Source organism: Erpetoichthys calabaricus, chromosome 6 (assembly GCF_900747795.2).
Source record: "Erpetoichthys calabaricus chromosome 6, fErpCal1.3, whole genome shotgun sequence".
NCBI classification, from domain to species: domain Eukaryota; kingdom Metazoa; phylum Chordata; class Cladistia; order Polypteriformes; family Polypteridae; genus Erpetoichthys; species Erpetoichthys calabaricus.
Genome location: NC_041399.2, coordinates 141,298,921 through 141,318,776, shown reverse-complemented (window position 1 = coordinate 141,318,776; position 19,856 = coordinate 141,298,921). Strand labels below are relative to the sequence as shown.

At 37.3% G+C, this 19,856-nt stretch overlaps 1 protein-coding gene across 4 annotated transcripts in view; it reads right to left on the bottom strand.

Moving 5' to 3' along the window:
• Positions 1–5,693: 5,693 nt before the first annotated feature.
• The window catches only part of dspa (desmoplakin a), a 128,802-nt gene continuing 114,639 nt past the window's right edge, over positions 5,694–19,856 (bottom strand). For 2 of the 4 annotated variants that reach the window (XM_051929074.1, XM_028803961.2), the window contains exons 20-24: positions 18,832–18,915; positions 18,527–18,634; positions 16,766–16,864; positions 11,736–13,562; positions 5,694–9,212 (exon numbers count right to left, since the gene is read on the bottom strand). In XM_051929074.1, coding sequence (XP_051785034.1) covers positions 5,952–9,212; positions 11,736–13,562; positions 16,766–16,864; positions 18,527–18,634; positions 18,832–18,915 — 5,379 coding nt within the window. In that variant the 3' untranslated portion in view covers positions 5,694–5,951. The remainder of the gene's footprint in view (positions 9,213–11,735; positions 13,563–16,765; positions 16,865–18,526; positions 18,635–18,831; positions 18,916–19,856) is intronic. The other 2 variants (XM_028803962.2, XM_028803963.2) reach the window with 2 other exon arrangements.

Below are 19,856 nucleotides of genomic sequence, written 5' to 3'. Positions count from 1 at the left end.
TATGCGGAGGCATGCCAGTGGGAATAAGACTGCTAAGAAATTCTTCGGGGAATGAAAGTTGATCTGCGGGATCGTCTGTGACAATGGAGTCAACGCTGCTGAAAGTTACTTCGTCGGTAGGGATAAGTTTCAGTACTTGTTCATTAAGGTGTAGCGAGTCTTCGTTGGTGACGCTTAATATAGCTCGCGTACTGAGTTGTTCCGGAGTCACAGTTGAGAAGTCGATGTCGCCATATAGTTGTTGAACGGGATCAGAAATAAAAGGAAAACAATGTGAAGGTAATGTTGCACGTGTTCCGTTTTTCCCGTCTCCAACATCGAGGAGCCATTAGAGGAGGGTTAGAGTTGGCGGGCAGGGCTGTGTCGTGCGTATCCCATGACACGGGAGGAGGGTTAGAGTTGGTGGGCGGGGCTCTGTCGTGCGTACCCCATGGTCTTAGAGTTGGAGGGCGGGGCTCTGTCATGCGTACATCATGCGCACTGCCTGCTCATGCCTCAAGAGCGTGGGTGGACGCAGGAGGAGGCTTAGAGTTGGCCGGCGGGGCTCTGTCGTGCGTATCCCATGACACGGGAGGAGGGTTAGAGTTGGTGGGTGGGGCTCTGTCTTGCGTGCGTGCGTACTCCATGGTCAGGCGACTTAGTCTTTTCTATATATAGATTATTATTATTACAGGCTCAGGGACTATGTGTCAGAAGTGGTGGTGTGTAATACTGGAGCACTGCAGGAAGCTGTCCCATCTCCCTTCATATTTACCCTCTACACAACGGTCTTCCAGTGTAATACCAGCATTTGCTAGCTACATAAATTCTCAGATAACTTGTCCATCATAGGCTGCATTAATAGTAAAGGACTTTCTCTTACAGTGTAGAGAGACTCTCCTGCAACTCAGTATCAGCAAGTCAAAACACCTGGGACCTCATGTATAAATGGTGTGTATGCACAAAAATGTTGCGTACGTCCATTTCCACGCTCACTTTGGGATGTATAAAAACTAAACTTAGCATAAAGCCACACACATTCTCACACTAACGTTACCCTTTGCAAATGCAAATTTCTACTTGGTTTTGTAAACTGCCGGAACCCAGCGTCAAAGCAATGCTATTTCTGTGTGGTTTCCCTTTCTTTTTTAGAATCACATTCCTGACGCGGCTTTATACATACACTGAAATTAACTGCATTATAAATTTAAGGCATCTGATTGTAATCAACTTGTAACAATATAATGGCCCAACTATTCCAAATACCATAGCAGCTTTAGCATTGTTACTCTCAGTGCACCACTCAAGAGTATTTTAACCAACTGTATCTGAGTGTGGAATCACAGCTCTACAGCAGCTGATTGGAAAGCTCTATGGTGGGCTGTGTCAAGAGCACAGAGGATTATCGGGTGTGGAAACTGGCTCGGACACAGACAGGCAGACACGCTCATGTCACCCAACACACGTTTATTTACATTATTATTTACAGTCTTACTGTGCTCACAAACCCCAAAGACCCCAAAGTCTTGGCCACAACACAATGCCTTCTCTCTCTTCAGGCCACCTGCTTGTCGTCCTCCTGACATCATCTTCCTTCCTCCCGACTCTTGTCAATGACTGGAGGGAGGCGGCCCCTTTTATACACACCCGGATGTGCTCCAAGTGCTCCCCAGCAATCTTCCACCAGCACTCCCCAGTGTGGCGGAAGTGTCGGCTGTGTACCCGGAAGCACTCCGGGTGTCCCTTCTGCTCTTCCCCCCAGCACTTCCGGGTGTGGCGAAAGCGCTGGGGTCCAGGGTCCCCAAGGCATCAGGGCACCCCCTGGCGGTGGCCACGGGCCCCTACAGGGTAGAGTTTCCAAGCTCTGCACCCGTTGCCCCCAATACAACCAGCGTGGACGCCCCTCATGTTCTGGAGGAGGAATGAGCCCTCCTCCTGTCCTCCTGGGTGTCCCGGCCGGGCATGAGCCCCGTCCGGGTGCCACACGGGATACAGCATCTAGCCTGGAGAACACTTGCAGCTCGTGACGTCTCAGCCATCAGCACAGTCTATTTGAACTTCTCCCATTCAGCAAATGTTTCAGTGCCTTTCCTGCATGAACCTCGAGGTTCAGAAACAGTTTCATCCCAAGAGCTCTAAACACACTCAATCAGTCCTTTAAGTGCTCCTGGTAGAACTGTATGTACTTAGAATTACAATTACCTCACTGTAAACTAGCACTACAGCTGTAATATTGCACAACCTGAGCCACTTAATGAACCATATGCACTGTCTGCACTATATGTACATGTATACTTATACTTGTATACTTACTTACTTATGCTCTCATATTGTATATGTTTCATTGTTTTTTATCATATTACTATTATCATTATTATTTTATTATTTTATAAGAAAATAAGTTTATGGAGGATTTGCATATTGAATCTCATTGTACTATACAATAACAATAAAGGAATTCAATTCAATTCAATAGAAAAGAGCGTGTATTTACAGATGATGACGACTGGTTTCTAAGTTGATTTAAATTTCCAAGAGCTATCTTCTTGGAGCTCTTGATATTTTTAAGATGAAATGTTTTAAAGTATGTATATTACATAGAGATAATTTTTTAACTTCTTTTAAATAATGTATACTGTTAATAACTAAACGTGCGGGCATGGTGGCAAAGCGGTAGAAATGAGCTGGTGCCCTGTTCAGGGATTGGTCATACCTCGCACTATATGCTTGCTGGGACTCGATGGATGGAATAATTAAACAAGTACTACAAAGATATTTCAATGTTCCTTAAAAGATCTGAAGAATCAGCATTCTAAGCTTACAGATGGTCTGACATTTGTTAAAGAGCTTATTGTGTGGTGTAATTCATTTCATCATGAAAAGATATCAAGTATACATCTTAGTATTTAAATTGTTCAGAGAGCTGTAATATCATGAGTATAATGTATTCTGTGACCTATTGGCATACACATAGAAGAACACATACAATATGAAGCATTTAACGTGCTACTTTAGTTACGATGGGATTTGAGAAGCTAAAGTAAATTTAACGTTGATTTTAAGATTAAGTTTACAATGTTCTACTTTAATAACAAAATAAACTACAAGATTAAAGTTGTCATTTCGACCTTTTTAATACACAAAATTATGGGAAGATCAGGGTGGCGTGGCAGGCGCATGCATGTGTGTTACTTTTCATGCTGACTGGGATATATGAACTGAAGTTCACGGAAGCTGGCTGGTTTTGTGCATCTGAATTTTTTTATTCGTACTCACAATTTTACTTTTGTCCCTACGCCATGCTTTAGTGTGAGTTCTATGCACGCCGTTATATGCACGAGGCCCCTGGTGATTGACTTCCGGTGTGACATGTAAAAAGCCTCAGAGACCAGCCACTGAACCAGTCAGTGAATCACTACGTGCTAATCTAATTTAAGGGATGCCTGAGCATCTTTGCTCATACTGCTGCCACCACTACCTGGACCCAGAGGAGTGACAGTAGATGGATGGATGGATAGGAAAGTTTCTCTGGAAACAAAAAGTTATTTGAAAACAGTGACACCTGCAATAAGTGAAAAACAAAAAAATGAATAAAACTTAATTTTTAAAAGAAAAAATAGTGGAATAATTAACCAAAAAGTGAAAGTATATCTGGCAACATGAAAACAGAGTGACATTAATAAATGCCGAAAAGGCTAAAAAAATACAGAAAATTTTGAAGGAAATAACATGCATAAGAGTTAACAAAAAAGAACAAAAATGAAATTTAACCTGTAAAGAATCCTGAGATGGGAACAGGGAGCAGGTAAGGAATACTGTGAAAAGTCAGTCATGACAGTATTCCAAGTATTTACAGAAAGAACAAAAACTCAGATGATGGTGGGAAGTGAGGCAAGGTTACAAGTGACAGAGGACAGAAGGAGAGTGGTTTGGGGTGGCATTATGTTGAGCAAATAGATAAACCAACGCAATATCATGATTTAGCATTTTGAACCTCCTTGAATATTTTCTGTGCATTGCTTTTTTATTTTGAACTTTTATTACTGAGAGAATACTTTACTGTTAAGTTTATGACAGTACTGCACCACCATGTTTGGTATTGTTTTGTATCACAGGCACCTACCAGCTGAAGTCAATTTGGTGCTGCTGCTAAGTGACTGTTGAAGGCAAACAACACATGATGTCACAGATTTGGGACTATTTACAATGGCAGAGAGCTACACACCTTGTCCAGGTTTCCGTATATATATTCTAAAAAACTTTTCGTGCTTTAGTTATTTCAAAATACCTGTTTGCATATTGGGCTTTGGCAATTGGTATTGTTTTTGTCTTACTGGCTTTTGAACTCCTATATAACTTTTTTTTTATTTTCAAGTCATGCCATGCTGTACACAAATGGCTACATACAGTAACACGTTTCATAGGAAAGGTTGTATTTGTAATTAACAATACTTTTGTTGCCATAGAGGGCATTTACAGTACGTTCATGCTTTAATACCTTGGTTATTCACAGAAACCCAGTTTCAAAAATGCCATGTATACTCTTATTCTGGTTAGAGAAACCAGGTCAACAAACATGGATTTCTCTGCGAGTACCCAGGTTATGCGGCCATGTAAACCATTAACTAGGTGAGAATTTTGTAGCCTGTGAATATCTGTTGCATTCTGATACCCAGTACATCTGTTAAATTTGCAAACAAATCTACTAGCTATGGGTAGAAAATGGTGGAAGAGTCAACAAAGATACATTTCCTGAGGCAAAAGCTCTGGTGACCACATTATTCCTCCTCCTGGTTGAAATAATCAGTTTCAATATTTCAGAAATTGATAAATTTATGTTGATGAGTTGAACGTACAGTGCTCAGCAGCACCATCCCAGTAGACATGGGCTCCATGCTTGTTTTCGCATTCATGGTAGCCATCGGTGACGCTTAATCTTTTTTAATGCATTTTTATGATATTGGACCATTTTGCCAAAGGAGAACTTTGTAAGTGGATTTGTGCAAAGAAAGGAGAGTTTGTAAGAAACCAGATTTCTGCTTTATTTGGGTTGTTCATCTTATCCCGATTCTGTACATGCATGTGAACACACTCATTATTTGACGAAAAAATATATACTGTTTTATTGATTGCACTCTTACGCAAAATCTGATGTCTGAGAATCGCTCACAAAACTAGCTGTGTGCAGAGACTTTTCCTTGCATATCAAGGCACAATTCAACAACAAATGTAGAGTAAACCATGCAAACATATGTAAACTTTATCAATCCACAGACCAATTTTTAAACCACTTTTTCCATTAGTGAGTTGTGTAGAGTGGAAGCCTAACCTGGCAGCACAAGGAGAAAAAAAAGAAACATCCTGGAACCAAATGTCAGTCTATCTCCATTGGTCTTCAAGTAGACTAATGAATTACAGATCAAATTACTGACATAATTTGGATCCCATTATCTCTTTCTCTGTGGAATTTGCTTGTCTTTGGTTTGTTTTAGATTAAATTTATCTCACTTTTGTGTGAGTGTATCCTGCACTGAACTGCTGCCCCCATGGTTTGGTTCCTGCCTTGCACTTGATGCTGTCTGGATTGATCATTACTCTGTGAAAACTTAAAAACTGAACTAGATTAGGCATGTTTACCAAATGAATAGACAAGTTCTGTTAATCCATCTAATATTTTGGTATAGGCAGGTTTATAAGCAAAAACATCCAAAAAATTAATTTTCTAAAATTTTTATTTCAAAGCAGATATTACAAAAAACTTTAACATCAATGTTAAACTCTGTTGGAAAATATTACATTTTTAAATCTTGCTAGGCCTGTATCTTGAAATTATTAAAATATGATTATTACTAGTATGATTAAATCAAGAGATGTATGTATACCCCAAAGACACCCAACCAAGTCCACTTTAGCTGCAAATTTTTTATATCCGTTTTCATGCTTAAGTACTAATAGAGCTGAAAGAAACTGTGTTAATAATTAGAAGTGCTTGTTGTAGTAGTTGACAAAGAGAAGCTAAAACTTGATGATAAACCATTATCAATACTTCCACGCCTAGACCCACTTCTTGAACCAGCGCGAGAACCAGAGCGGGAGCCAGGGGCAGAAGAAACATTATAGGGACTGCTAATACCTTTAGATGACATAGAAGCTGCTTGTAGCATCCTTAATCCTGTTTTTTCTTCCACCATTGAGTTATCAAGTGCTTCTTTATAGGAAATCTTCAGTTTGGTTTTTGGACATGTCAGATGCTTTCCGTAGCTGCTTGTGTCTTGAAGCTTCTGTGCTGCTCTTCCATCCAGCATGCCTTTTCTTATAGCTTCCTCCATAGTTCTCCTACCAGGAACTCCAGGTTCAATAAGACCTCCAGTTAGGTACTGGTATTCCATGAATCGTTGAGCAGCTTCATAAGGGAGCCATTTCTCTTTTATTGCTTCTGCTACTGACAATTTTCTCTTAGTTTTCATATCTTCAAACCCAGTGTATGCTTTGTAGGCTTGCTTTAGCCTTGGCACCATATCTTCTTCTATTAGACCCTGCTTCACTGCTTCTTCCACAGAAAATTTCTGCCCATCTGCTGGATTAATAATCCCTCCAGTACAGGCCTGAGCTTCCAAAATACGTTGTCCAGTGATAAGATCAACAATCGACCTTCGAATACCTTCAGAAATAGTTACTTTTTCAAGTGTTTCTGTATCAAATATAGCTGCAATGGGGCTGGACTGTTCTGCCTGCTCTGAGAAATTGCCAAGGGAAATGGAATAACTTGAGAAATGTTTTTGTGATGTACTTGATGTCATTGGTGATGGCGATGATGGTGATGAAGAGGTTATTTTATGGCCTGTAGACTCAACACCGAATGTACTAACTGCCGAAGTGACTTTACGGCTTGTAGATTCAACACTAAAAGTACTCACTGATGTTTCGCCATTTGTTTTATTGCTAATCATGTCTGCAAATTGAGTCAGAGTCATAGTTCCAGTGCGGTACTTCTCAAAAGCACTCTGGTCAATGAAACCTTTATCTAGTAAGTCCTGAATATCATATTGGCGACCTGTCTTGCGATCAACAAGGACTACTCTGGTTTTACCATCGGAAGATGTAACTGTAATTTCTTCCCATTCACATTCTTGCTCAGAGAGCTCCAAGAAGGTTTCATAATCAATCAGATCTTTGTGATATGCCTCCCGAACAGTCATCTCCTTTTGTGTATCAGGATCTACAATAACAACCCTGCGTTTCCTCAGTGTGTTCTTCTGGGTTGTCTTCTGTTGTTTCTTCTTATCTTTCAGGGGAAGTAAACAGAGCCCCGTTTTCTTGTCTGTGATGCATCTTTCCTTTAGCTGTAAGTATGTCAAGTTCTCCTCTGTGTTTGGATCAAAGAATCCTTTTGTGTCATCGCCTGGGTCAGACAGTATTTCATTCATTTCTTTATCAAAGTATCCACGTTTGTATGCAATTTCTACTTTCAAGCGATGGCTGGCAACAGGATCAATGATTCCCCCTGTTGCAATTTGAGCTTCTAAAAGACGTATACCATGACCTTTTTCTATGAGCCCTTGTTGCATTGCTTGAAACAAAGAAATGGTATTCCCAGTTAAAGGATCAGTATATCCAGTCACAGCTCTTTCAGCAGCAAGGAGTTTAGCTTTGAATTCATTACCAATTAATCCTCTGTTATGTGCCTCCTCTACTGTCAACCATAGATTATTCACAGGGTCTACCATAAAGCCAGTTGCCGCCTGAGCTTCTAAAAGTTCAAGAGTTGTACCTGGTCTAAGAAGGCCTTCTTTCATTGCTTCATATATGCCATATGTTCTTTCCTTTACTTCATCATAAATGCCTGCAATGCAGCTTGAGCCTTGCAAGTATGGTTTAGCTATCGCCTCTACCTGTTCAGCACTAAGTTCTGAAACTTTTGATGCTTCTATGATTTCAGATTTAACCAGTTCATCCATAGAAACTGGCTTTCTCAGCCCTGCAATCGATAAGCTCTTCTTAGGTGCCGGGAGCATGAGCAAACCAGAATGTGGTTCTGTTTTGCACCTTTGTTTTAACTGCTGATAACTGACATTTTTCTTAGAAACTGGGTCAAGGAAATTTTTGGGTTCATCTATGGGATCATTCAGTGCTCTATAAAGATCATCATCAACAAGACCACGTTCAAGCGCAACATTTCCTGGTACAAACACGCTGTTAACAGGGTCTACAATTCCTCCTGCAGCAAGCTGGGCCTCTAGGTAGCGAGCTGCTGATTTTCTGTCAATCATATCTTTTTTGACTGCTTGGCCTGCAGAAATCAATTTACCAGTGTAAGGATCCATAAAGCCAGTAGCGGCTGCTTCAGCTGTGAGAAGTCTCTCCTTATCTTCTGAGTCTATCAGGCCTCGTTCACATGCTTCATTAACAGTTAACTTCTCATTTTGTTTTGGGTCAATTATATATCCTGTGGCTGCTTGAGCTTCCAGAAGCATGAGTGCAGGCTCTCGCTCAATATGTTTTTTGTTTTTGGCCTCAGAGAGTGTTAGTTTTTCTTTGGGTGTAACAAATATGCCTGCAATCACACCTGTACCTTTCAGATTAGGCTGAATGTCATTTGCCACAATGTCTGTCGTCGTCTGTCCTTTTAGCATTTGATTCAAAGTAATTTTATCAATAAGTTTACAGTCATACAATTGTTTAGCAGTAACTTTTTTGCGGAGACCATCGAATACTAACTTAGAGGAATCTACAGTAACAACATTTTCATCTGTTTGTGTATAAATATTAGAAAAAGCAGGTCGCTGGTTAAGACTTTGGACTTCTATTTGCATTTTTGCATGAAGCTTTTCCCATTGGTCTTTTTCCTTCTCTGCTTCTGCAAGTCTACGCCTGTATTTTTCCTCAATCATTTTGAGTTCACCTAGAAGCCTTTCAATTTCACTTGACATTGAAATTTTCTCTCTCTCATACTTATCTTTCTCAATATTGTATTTCCTAGCAGCTTCCTCTTTCTTCTCACACTGAATTTTTAATGTGCTTAACTCAGTACGGATTTGCTGATTTTCATCCTGAAATCTCTGCTTCAAACGCAATTCAGATTCTAATGATGCTTTCACTCGACTCAGGTCATCTTCATATCTTTGTAGTCTGGCCTTGTCTTGCTCCATCATTTTTAACTTTAGCAAAAGACTTTCTTTCTCTTGCAAAAGTTCATTGTAGTTTGACTGAGATTCCTGGGCCATGTTGTTTACCTAGACACAAAACATACATCAATATCAATAATATCAGCTTGTTTTTACCATAACTAAGGAAAATAGTACAGGAACATTACAAAACAGCAGCTTTACAGCTAAGGTTCACAAACTAGGAGTCAACTTAAACCCTCTTCATAATGTAACTAAATTACTAACAAAGGGATAAATGAGAGAATATTACTTCAGTGAACTTATAAGCATGGGTGTAAAAAGAGGATTGATTTCAGTGTTCTAAAATAACAAATTGGGTCCAAAAATTGGAGGCAGTGGATCCAAATTACAGTACAGTGGGAGGTAGTGACCACATTATAAGGGCCAAGTGTTTAGGAGAACAGAAGAATAACAAAAGAAAATGAGAACCTTTGCTTTAAAGCTGCTTTAAGATTAATGAAAATCTAAGTCTGATCTGTTTTTATAGCAAGAAAGCAGATTCTCACTAGGTTAATAAAGTAGCAAATAATTAGAAATGCATAAAGAGAATGATTTGTATTAATGAAGAATAAATTTAATATTAATTGACTGTGCTTATATATTAGTTATTTTTAAGGAGTTATTAACAAAGAAAATTTAAGAAAGACACCAAATAAAATGCATGAAAATGCTGTACAGAGTAAATCACCGTATTTGTTGCTATGAGTAGGTGTAAGGAGGACCAACCTACAGACAATGGGAGTGATAAAATACTGTACCTATAGAGTGGATTTGCAGCCCCTTTATAAGTAATTGTGAGGTCACAAAGGAACCCGTATACATGAGTACATGCATGGTGATTAGCATGGGTCAGGCATTATTACCTCTCTTCTGCTGGAAACATCAACAGCATTTAGACTGGACACACCAAGAATCAAAAGGCAATACATTAGTTCAAGGAGCGAACATGGCTACCAGACTACACAGCCTTTTAAAACTTTTTTGGATGGTAGTATATTTATTGTTGGGCTATTAAGGATGACCCTTGGTTTAAATACACTGAAAAGCATATGATTACACATAATCAAATACAGTAATCCCTCCTCCATCGCGGGGGTTGCGTTCCAGAGCCACCCGCGAAATAAGAAAATCAGCGAAGTAGAAACCATATGTTTATATGGTTATTTTTATATTGTCATGCTTGGGTCACAGATTTGCGCAGAAACACAGGAGGTTGTAGAGAGACAGGAACGTTATTGAAACACTGCAAACAAACATTTGTCTCTTTTTCAAAAGTTTAAACTGTGCTCCATGACAAGACAGAGATGACAGTTCCGTCTCACAATTAAAAGAATGCAAACATATCTTCCTTTTCAAAGGAGTGCGTGTCAGGAGCACAGAATGTCACATAGATAGAGAAAACAATCTCAGGCAAACAAATCAATAGGGCTGTTTGGCTTAAGTATGCGAAGCACCGCGGCACAAAGCTGTTGAAGGCGGCAGCTCACACCCCCTCCGTCAGGAGCAGACAAAGAGAGAGAGAGAGAGAGAGAGAGACAAGAGTTTGTTTTTCAAGCAAAAATCAATACGTGCCCTTCGAGCTTTTAAGTATGCGAAGCACCGTGCAGCTGCACAAAAGATAGCAACGTGAAGATAATCTTTCAGCATTTTTAGACGAGCGTCCCTATCGTCTAGGTGTGCGAACAGCCCCCCTGCTCAATCCCCCTACGTCAGGATCAGAGAAAGTCAGCGCAAGAGAAAGAGAAAAGTAAGCTGGGTAGCTTCTCAGCCATCTGCCAATAGCGTCCCTTGTATGAAATCAACTGGGCAAACCAACTGAGGAAGCATGTACCAGAAATTAAAAGACCCATTGTCCGCAGAAACCCGCGAAGCAGCGAAAAATCCGCGATATATATTTAAATATGCTTACATATAAAATCCGCTATGGAGTGAAGCCGCGAAAGGCGAAGCGCGATATAGCGAGGGATTACTGTATAGGATAAAAAAGGGCTGAACTCAGGTGGGCATATAAACTTCCTAACAAGGGTGTGTTATATCAATGTTTATGTAGAGGTCTTTTTTCTGTGAATGTGAATGAGCTGGCTTTTTGGAACCAGCCTAAGTTACATAAACTATCTAGTCTGGCCTGGTGCAGATGCTAAATATACTTCCTATTTTGTACTTAGGTATACTGTACATACTTAATTGTTCGCTTCATTCTGTACAGAAAGAGACTTTCTTAGAATTGTAATAGTTTTGTGAGCCTCCTTTTGTATGCTGTGTGTCCAATGACATGTAAAAAGAAGGAAACTTCAAAAATTCATAAACAGCTGCCAGGCTGTCTACATTATTGGAACCTGAAACAAAATCTATTCTGTAATTAATAACCTGAAATTGAACACAATATTGAAAACAAGCATAGCTGCATTAACAAAACTGATGTGTACAGAAATAAACTTATGAGCATGCCAATTTAAAATACAGAAAGCAAAGAAGCAGAATAAAAAGGGAGCTATTAATGAAGCTTTCATTAGCTGGAAAGGTAGAGAAATCATGTTTATAATTTGTTTAGCAGATCTGCAGAATGCAAAAAATAGATATTATGTATACCTCCAAAGTTTGTTTTTGGAATTTGTCAATTTCCAGTTTCAATTTTTCCCTTTCATTCGACAATTCTTTAATAAGACCCTGATGCTCAAGTATTCTTTTACTGCTTGCTTGAAGCTGCAACTGAAGCTCTGTAACCATGGCCATCCTATCGCTATCCACATTCTCTTTATTCTTTCTGATGTCATCCAGTTCTTGCCTGAGACTTCGAATTTCTTCTTCCAACTTTAAGCGCTCCTTAGTGAGGTTTTGTGTAAGGGATTGAAGCCTGTCTATTTCAGATCTGGCTTCATTCAAAAGTTTGCTCTTTTCTTCAATTGTTTTGTATAACTGTTCATTTCTCGAATTTGCTTCTTTAACACTTTCATGTTCTACTAGAAGTTTCTGCTGCATGGCTCGTAGCTCAATGGTCATTTGATTAAGCTCTTCAACAGTTTTTTGTCTTTCCTTTATACTTTTGTCCAGAGAATCCTGCTGAAGCTTCAAGCCATGCTCAGTTTTTTCTTTGATAATCGAAATATCTTCAATTTGCAGTCTGAGGTGATTAATTGTGTTAGTCTGCTCTTTAGATGAACGAGTGAGGTGTTCTAATTCTTCTTCTAACTTTTTCCTTTTGGTGGATTCATCCAAAGCTGCCTGTTTATGTAAGGCAAGATCTGATTCAAGTTGGCTTTTTATAGCCTTTATTTCTGTAATGGAACTTCTAAGCTGAATTGTTTCTTGTTCTAAGTTACTTTTTTCTCTTGATGCCCTGTCTAGATCTGCTTTGACAACGTTGGCCTCCTGAGATGTTACCTTTAGATTACTAATCATTTCAGTGTGGGAATGTATCTTTTTCTCTAGGTCAACCTGGTTTCGTTTAACTTCTTCATTCTCCACTTCCATGGCTTTCATCTTTAGTTTTGCCTCCTCGTATAACTGTCTGAATTTCTCCAGCTCTCTGTTTTTATCAGCAATGGCTTTTGAGGTATCTTCCTGTGCTTGCTTGTGCTTCAGTGTTTGCTCGGAAATCTGTTTGTTGAACGTTTCTAACTGAATCTCCAGTTCTCTTCTCTTTCTAACTTCTTCTGAACTACTGGCCTTTTGCTGATGAGCATTTTCTTCAGCTTTCTTCCACAGATGCTCTGTATCTAATATTGACGCCTTTACTCTTTCCACTTCCTCCTTTAGTCCTCTGTTTTCTGCTAAAGCCCGTTCAAGCTGTAATTTTAAATCTTCTGTGCTCTCATGCTTTTGCTTAGATATTTGCTGAATGGTTGTCTTTGTGACATTGATCTCTGACTCATATGTAGTCTTAAGATTAAGCAATTCCTGATTATGTTGGCTTCTTACCTTTGCAAGCTGTGATTCATAGTCCTTTCTTCGTTCTTCTTCATCTCGCAGTTGAGATTTCAGCCTTTCAATATCTCTCTCTTTATCCTTGATGATCTTCTCAGAGTCCAACTTTTGCCAGCTTAACTCATCTAGCTCCTTTTGCCTCTTCTTTATAAAGAGATCATATTCTTCCTTCTGATTAGAATACCGGTCTTCAACTAGTTTTCTTTTCCTACGTTCCTCCTCAATTTCAAATGTGAGTTTTATTACTTGATCATTTAAATCTTTCACTTGATTGAAACTACTGCCCAGATTTTGCTTTGCAGAATTACACTCCAATTCATACTTCAGTTTGTATTCTTCCAGAGCAAGAATTTTGGACTTGTACTCTGAACACTCAGCCTGCAACTTAGCCAGGTTTTCATTGAAAAATTTATTCTTATGTGAATTGTCAAGGTTTTCATCTTTGGCAAGTCTCAGTTCCTCTTCCAAAAGGTCAATTTTGGTGTTTCTTATCTGAACAATTAAAAATGAAAGCCTCATGTAAAATGTGCTTAAGCATATATATTTAAAAAACCACATCCCCAAATAACAGCAAAATTAAGCATAATGAAAAAAAAACCCATCCTACTAATAACTTGCCCCTTTCACACATGCAGACTGCTCCAGGAATTTACCAGTAAAATTGCAAAGTCAAGGGCATATATAAGCAAACTGGAGTTAAAAATCCAAGAATCAAGCAAGCAAAACATCACATCAGTTATGCCAAAAACTCTCTAAAGGGAACAACTGACTTGGGATGACACATAAAATTACATGACCTAGATTAGATTTAAATTAAATTATTTAATTCAAATTAACATTTAAAAGTGAAACTCAAAATTGAAAAATCATGTTTTTTTTTTTTTAAAGAACCCACTAGTTTAGTTAAACAGTCGTACAAACAATGAATTTGTCAATGGAGAAAAAAAATCAGCCTATCAGTCATTACAGTCTGATCAGCTGTTCATGTGTGTAAAGTAGGAACATATTAATGCAAAAATGGAGACAAGCAGCATTTCTCTAAACCAGTGTTTCTCAAACTCGGTCCTGGGGACCCCCTGTGGCTGCAGGTTTTTGTTCCAACCGGATTCCTAATCAGTGACAACATCTGATAGCACTGATCTCATTTAATTAGCTGGTATTTTTTTTCTTTTATTCTACATTCAGAAAAGCATGATTTTGACATTTATAAGACATTTAGAAATATTTCTACTTTTGCTATAGATTTAATGCTTTTGTTGATTTCATTATATTTTGCCCTTTCTCTGTGCAGTTTTTCCCCTATGTTGTATCTTAATAATGACAATTAATAACAAGTAGAGCAGACACTCAAACAACACAGAATAATCAAAAGCCACTACTTTAGAGTCAGACCCACTAATTAGTAAAAAGTACAATGAAAATCAAGATGAAAATACTGTTAAAAAGAAAAAAAAATACATTATTCCTCTATAACTGCTCGGTACATTTTAATATATTTTTTTTTTTTTAGCAAACTTAGTTTTCTAATTTCTATATTATTCCCTAAACACAGAACTTGAGAAATATCAGTTCACTTAATTAGCCCAGGAGTTCAATTTAAAACAGAAGCTGGTTGGAACAAAAACCTGCAGCCACCGGGGGACCCCAGGACCGAGTTTGGGAAACACTGCTGTAAAGCATGAGCTTGTTGGAAAGAAAGACTGTAACTTTGATTCAGTTTTCTGTAGTTGGTTTGGATGTGAATTATAGGATGATGAACAAACAAATTTAAAATGTAATGTTTGCTAAACTACGACAGCAGTTCACAACAAAAATACCCAATGGAATGGAACAAATGCAAGAAAGTATGGGATGAAGGTAAAGCCTGTCCACATCTAACAGCTTCAGTATACAAGACATGGTCTCTATTATATATCCCAATAAACAACATAATTATGTTAGGAAGGGAGTGTTCCATGTCCAGTGGCTGTCTTAATCTGCGATGTTGGAGGGTAATCAGAGCCCACTCTTGTGACTCCTCTACATAGGAGACCTGTATTAGTACTAGAGGGAAAAAGCTGGATGGTGTACTCTGCAAACTAAACTGTTTTTTTGGGAAAAAAAAAAACTGACTTTGATAGTAGGGGAATGTTTGTCTAAGGTATAGGGAAGAACAGTGAGGGATGCAAAAGGAAAAAAAATTGTAAAGAAAACTATAGAGTATGAGGAAAGTTGTATGCAATTGTGAAAGGAGTGTAGAGGCCCAGGGAGGGGAAATGAGGACTGGAAATGTAAAAACAAATTAACACAAAAATTGTACAGAAATTTCTGCACAGAAATGTCCTCACAGGTGGCGCAGTGGTAGTGCTGCTGCTTTGCAGTAAGAAGACTGTGGAAGATAGTGGGTTCGCTTCCTGGTTCCTCCCTGTGTGGATAGCGCTTTGAGTACTGAGAAAAGCGCTACATAAATGTATGGAATTATTATTATTAAATAGGATTTTATATTTTGTTCCTTTCCTTATTGACAATAAGGAAATAATCTGACAGTTTTCAAAATGTGAACAACCTCATTATTTATTTATTTTTTTCTCCCCACAAGAATAGTGGGTTCTGAGTTCTGTAAAAATGTAAAACTATTTAAATAAATCATAACTTGTTCATAACTTTTAAAAAATTTTGGTTTTTTTGTCCATATTGCCCAGTCCTACTCTCCATCAATGATGAAATTGAAGTTGGGCACTAACAGACTTATTAACGGTTTTTCATGAGTGGAGGGAGAGAGGTGCATTCAGGCAACAATGAATTAGCAGTTCTAATGTGGCTTCTTTACAGTGAAAACTATCTTTTTGCCCAAATCCCAATCTAAGCATGCTTTTCTCTGGTTTGCATAGCCTTTCCTCAGATACTCTAATTTGGTGGACATCTCAAAGGCCTGCAGATAGGTTAACTTAATTGACTGAGCAAAACTGATTGGGGGTCTATGTGTTAATGAATGCTGCATTGGACTTGTATAGATATGGTCCCTTTACTATAAAAGGTTTTGGCTCCCATTTCTTAAATTCAAATTAGAATGGTTTGATAATCAATGGATGAATATTTTTAAATCATTGTCCTTTTTCTCTGCATTATGTATATGACCATCATATTTTATAATAGAAAAACAATTGGTGCTTTAAAAAAAGAAAGAAAAACAATGTTGCCAGTTGTAGACCTTTCAGGATTCCAGCCCAGCAATATTAATCTAAATATGTTTAAATACTATAAACCCAGTAAATTTAGTAAGTTTAACCAGGTATGTATGAATGAGTCAATTCCAGTAAATTCCTCCGATAGATAGCCCAAGAATTTACTACCTTCTCAGTGTGAAAGAGGCTACTGGCTGGAGTTTTAAAAATATGACTGATGTGATGTGTTATAGAAATGGTCAGGTATCTCAGCTTGCCACCTCAGAAAATAGTTTTAGGTTTCTATATTTTTCAACTAAAATCCACCAAGACTTTTATCCACACTCTTTTTCTTTTGCTATATGGCAACACCATAGAGGGTATTTTCTATTATACACATTTTTTCTATTATTCATACATTAAAGAATAGTTTAAAAAGGCCTAAAGGCAGCCATCCATTTCTGGGAAGCAAGTATTAGTAATTTTTAATTCATATTGCAGAATTTTTAATTATTAATTTACTATACCTATACTTGAGTTTTTCATTCTTACCTTTAGCTCTTCCATGTTTTTAAGCATTTCACTCAGGAACTTGTAATAGTCACCAGATCTTGTTAGAAGCTCAATATAGCGTGTGTTAATATCTGCAGACTAAAACATAAAAACAAGCTGTTTAAGAAAATTTTTTAAGCATTTTTGTAAATACATTCTGTTTTTTTAACAGTTTCATATAGTATTCCACATATGCAGCAGTATACAGTATTTTGTTACAATCTACAGTATACTGAAACAGTACTGTATAAAAAATAAATATCATTGGAAATGTTTAGATAATATAGCAGAAATAGGTCATTTTTTGTCTTGAAAACTGTGATAACAGGATTCATCAAGACTCTTTGAAAAAGTATATGAGAATCCTACATGAAAGAATTGAATCCTACTTGAAAGAATTGTATCTAGTAGGACTGTCACATTTATATCTGAATATAAATTCTTATATTTTTTTGGCCCTTTTCACAAGGTGAGCTGCCCTGCAGGGCTCCATTGCAGCGTGGTTCTATCCCCCCACTGAATTCTAAATGGTAAAAGGCTGCATGGCTGTCCATAATCTAGCAACTCTTGCCGCCAGGAAGTGCGCTTTTGAAGGCTGATTTATAATCACACAGATGTGAATTTCAGATTCTACATGTAAACTAAAGTGATCACAGGAAAATCAATGAACTGTGCACTTTCAGAGTCTTGTTTCGCCAGTTACATACAATGGATGATGCCCTGGTCAAGTTACTGATGATTAGTTGAACACATTGCATTCAGCCAATTTTTTGCTTACTCCATGGGTTACAAGATGCTTAGTACTATTGTTACTATTAATGCCAGATAAAAACTAATAATCTAATTTGCTTGACTGTTGATAGAATTATTACACCAGTTTATGTAGGAGAAAACCAAAGGGACAGAAAACATAAGCAATCCCAAAATGCTTTATGAAGAGACACGCTTTCAACATGCACTTGCCATAACCAACCAAAAGCTGAATTGTTCACATTCATTCTTCATTAGAGCAGTGCACAAACTATAAGCACAAATTTAATGGATCTGGTGTTCAGTTTCATCCAAAGACAGCCTACATGTAAAATTTGGATCTGGTCTTATTTACAATCAAAAGAGTTGAAGCAAAACAAAAACAAAACAAAAAAAACAGTAAAATCCTTGATAAATAAAAAGGATGAGATGTGGTGCTAATATTTTTTTGGGATTGTTAATTTACATTGATGTGTTAATAGTGCAAGGAACCAAACAGTGATCAACACAAATGTATTAAAGTTAAATAAATAGAATATTGTAAAAACAGCAAGTTAATAGTGCTCATGTTACTGCTATATGGGAATCTGCATGCATGAGGCAACAGAATTTTTAAAAAACATCATACATTCTCACAAATACATTTCTTAATATGAAGCATTAAAATCTCAATTGCTGGTTCAGATGACAGCCTGAGTAATTAACTTCAAGTTTAGTATTCTTCTTTTATAGGCAGCACTTTACTATAAGAAAGAAGATGCTGCTATTAATGGGGCCATTTTTGCTTGTGCAGGCAATAGCAATATCTAGTGGACAGCTTTATAAATTAGGGTGGATAATCTCAAAATGAGCAACTGTTTAAATGTTTTTATTTAAACGCATGTGACACTTTATATCAAAGGCATTAATGAAAAATATGGCACACATTAGCCATTGCCATTCCTACTGTGAACAATACATCAGAATACAAATTCACATAGGCCATAAATTATTTTAAAAGCAGTCAGTTACCTCTTGTAATATCACTGTTGATGGGGACTGAACCATGGTCTTTTTAATTGGGATGTTTAGCAAAGTTTCCAGACCTGCACTGTATGAAGCTAACTGGAGTTCATAATCCTAAAAAATAAAAATTACAATTTATTACTGTAACAAATAATCATAATAATAGTTATTATTATAATATGACTGTTTTGAGGTATTATTAAAAATATTTATTGATCTAAGATGCAAGTTAAAGATTTTAGCAAATTTACATAAGAGTGATTAAAGTTTAAAAAAATCTGTATGAAAAAATAAAAAAGTATAAAATATACCTTGATGGCGCTGGAACCTAACTCAGCACTCCTCTGGACTTCATCTACTTTGTCTCTTCTTCCTATAATCTCAGTATGCAGACTCTGGTAAATGAAAATAATAAACATATGTAAAGAACACTCAAGTAACAAAACTGATTTAACTGTGAATTAATTGTGTAGGAAGTAGGCCATTAAGTGCCACTATTATATGTTTGCTTCAGAGCATTTTACAGCATCTAGGTGGTAAAAGCAATTGCATAAATACATAAAGTGTTGCTTTTGACTGTTCATCCACAGAACAATATAAGACCAAAACAGCAATTGTGAGTTAATTTACAGTCCCCCCTCTTTATCTGATTCTAATCTGTTCCTAATAAAAGGTTGGAAAAAAAAATTCCCATCATTTTAAATGGGAACACCAGAAAGCCCCTGACCAATTTCCCCAAAAATCACTTAAAAACAACTACAGTATTTAACCAGCACACTTTGATTTTTCAACAACATAAAACAATTAATCAATTAACTAAATAAGAAACTGTTAATGAGGTCATGTGAATGTTTCTGCACATTACTTTATATTTGGGGTAAAAGAGAGAAACTGGGTTTTCGCCATTCTTGTGTAGAGGAAGAGCTCATCTCCTAGGCCGACCTACATAGATGGCTCATTTCATAGCTAAATGTAATTATGGAATTTATATAAAAAATGCAAATGTTAATAAATTGTACTGATAAGATCATTTTAAACTCACAAGTGAAACAAAAAATTCCTTGAATTTGATAAAATGTTATAACATATTTTTCACACTAAACAAACAAAAAAAATAAAACCAAAACATTTTGGCTATATAAATCCAGTATTTGAATAACTCCTGTACCAAACACTATACTGTAGGAAAAATGTATGTACTGTATTAAAATAATATAACTATGGGCAGTGTACACAAACAGCCTGCTGCCTATCTGAACCTCTCAAAACATAACTTGAAACCCTGACGACGTAACTCATCTACTTGCCCCAAAGCATTTTTCAATTTATCCTTGCT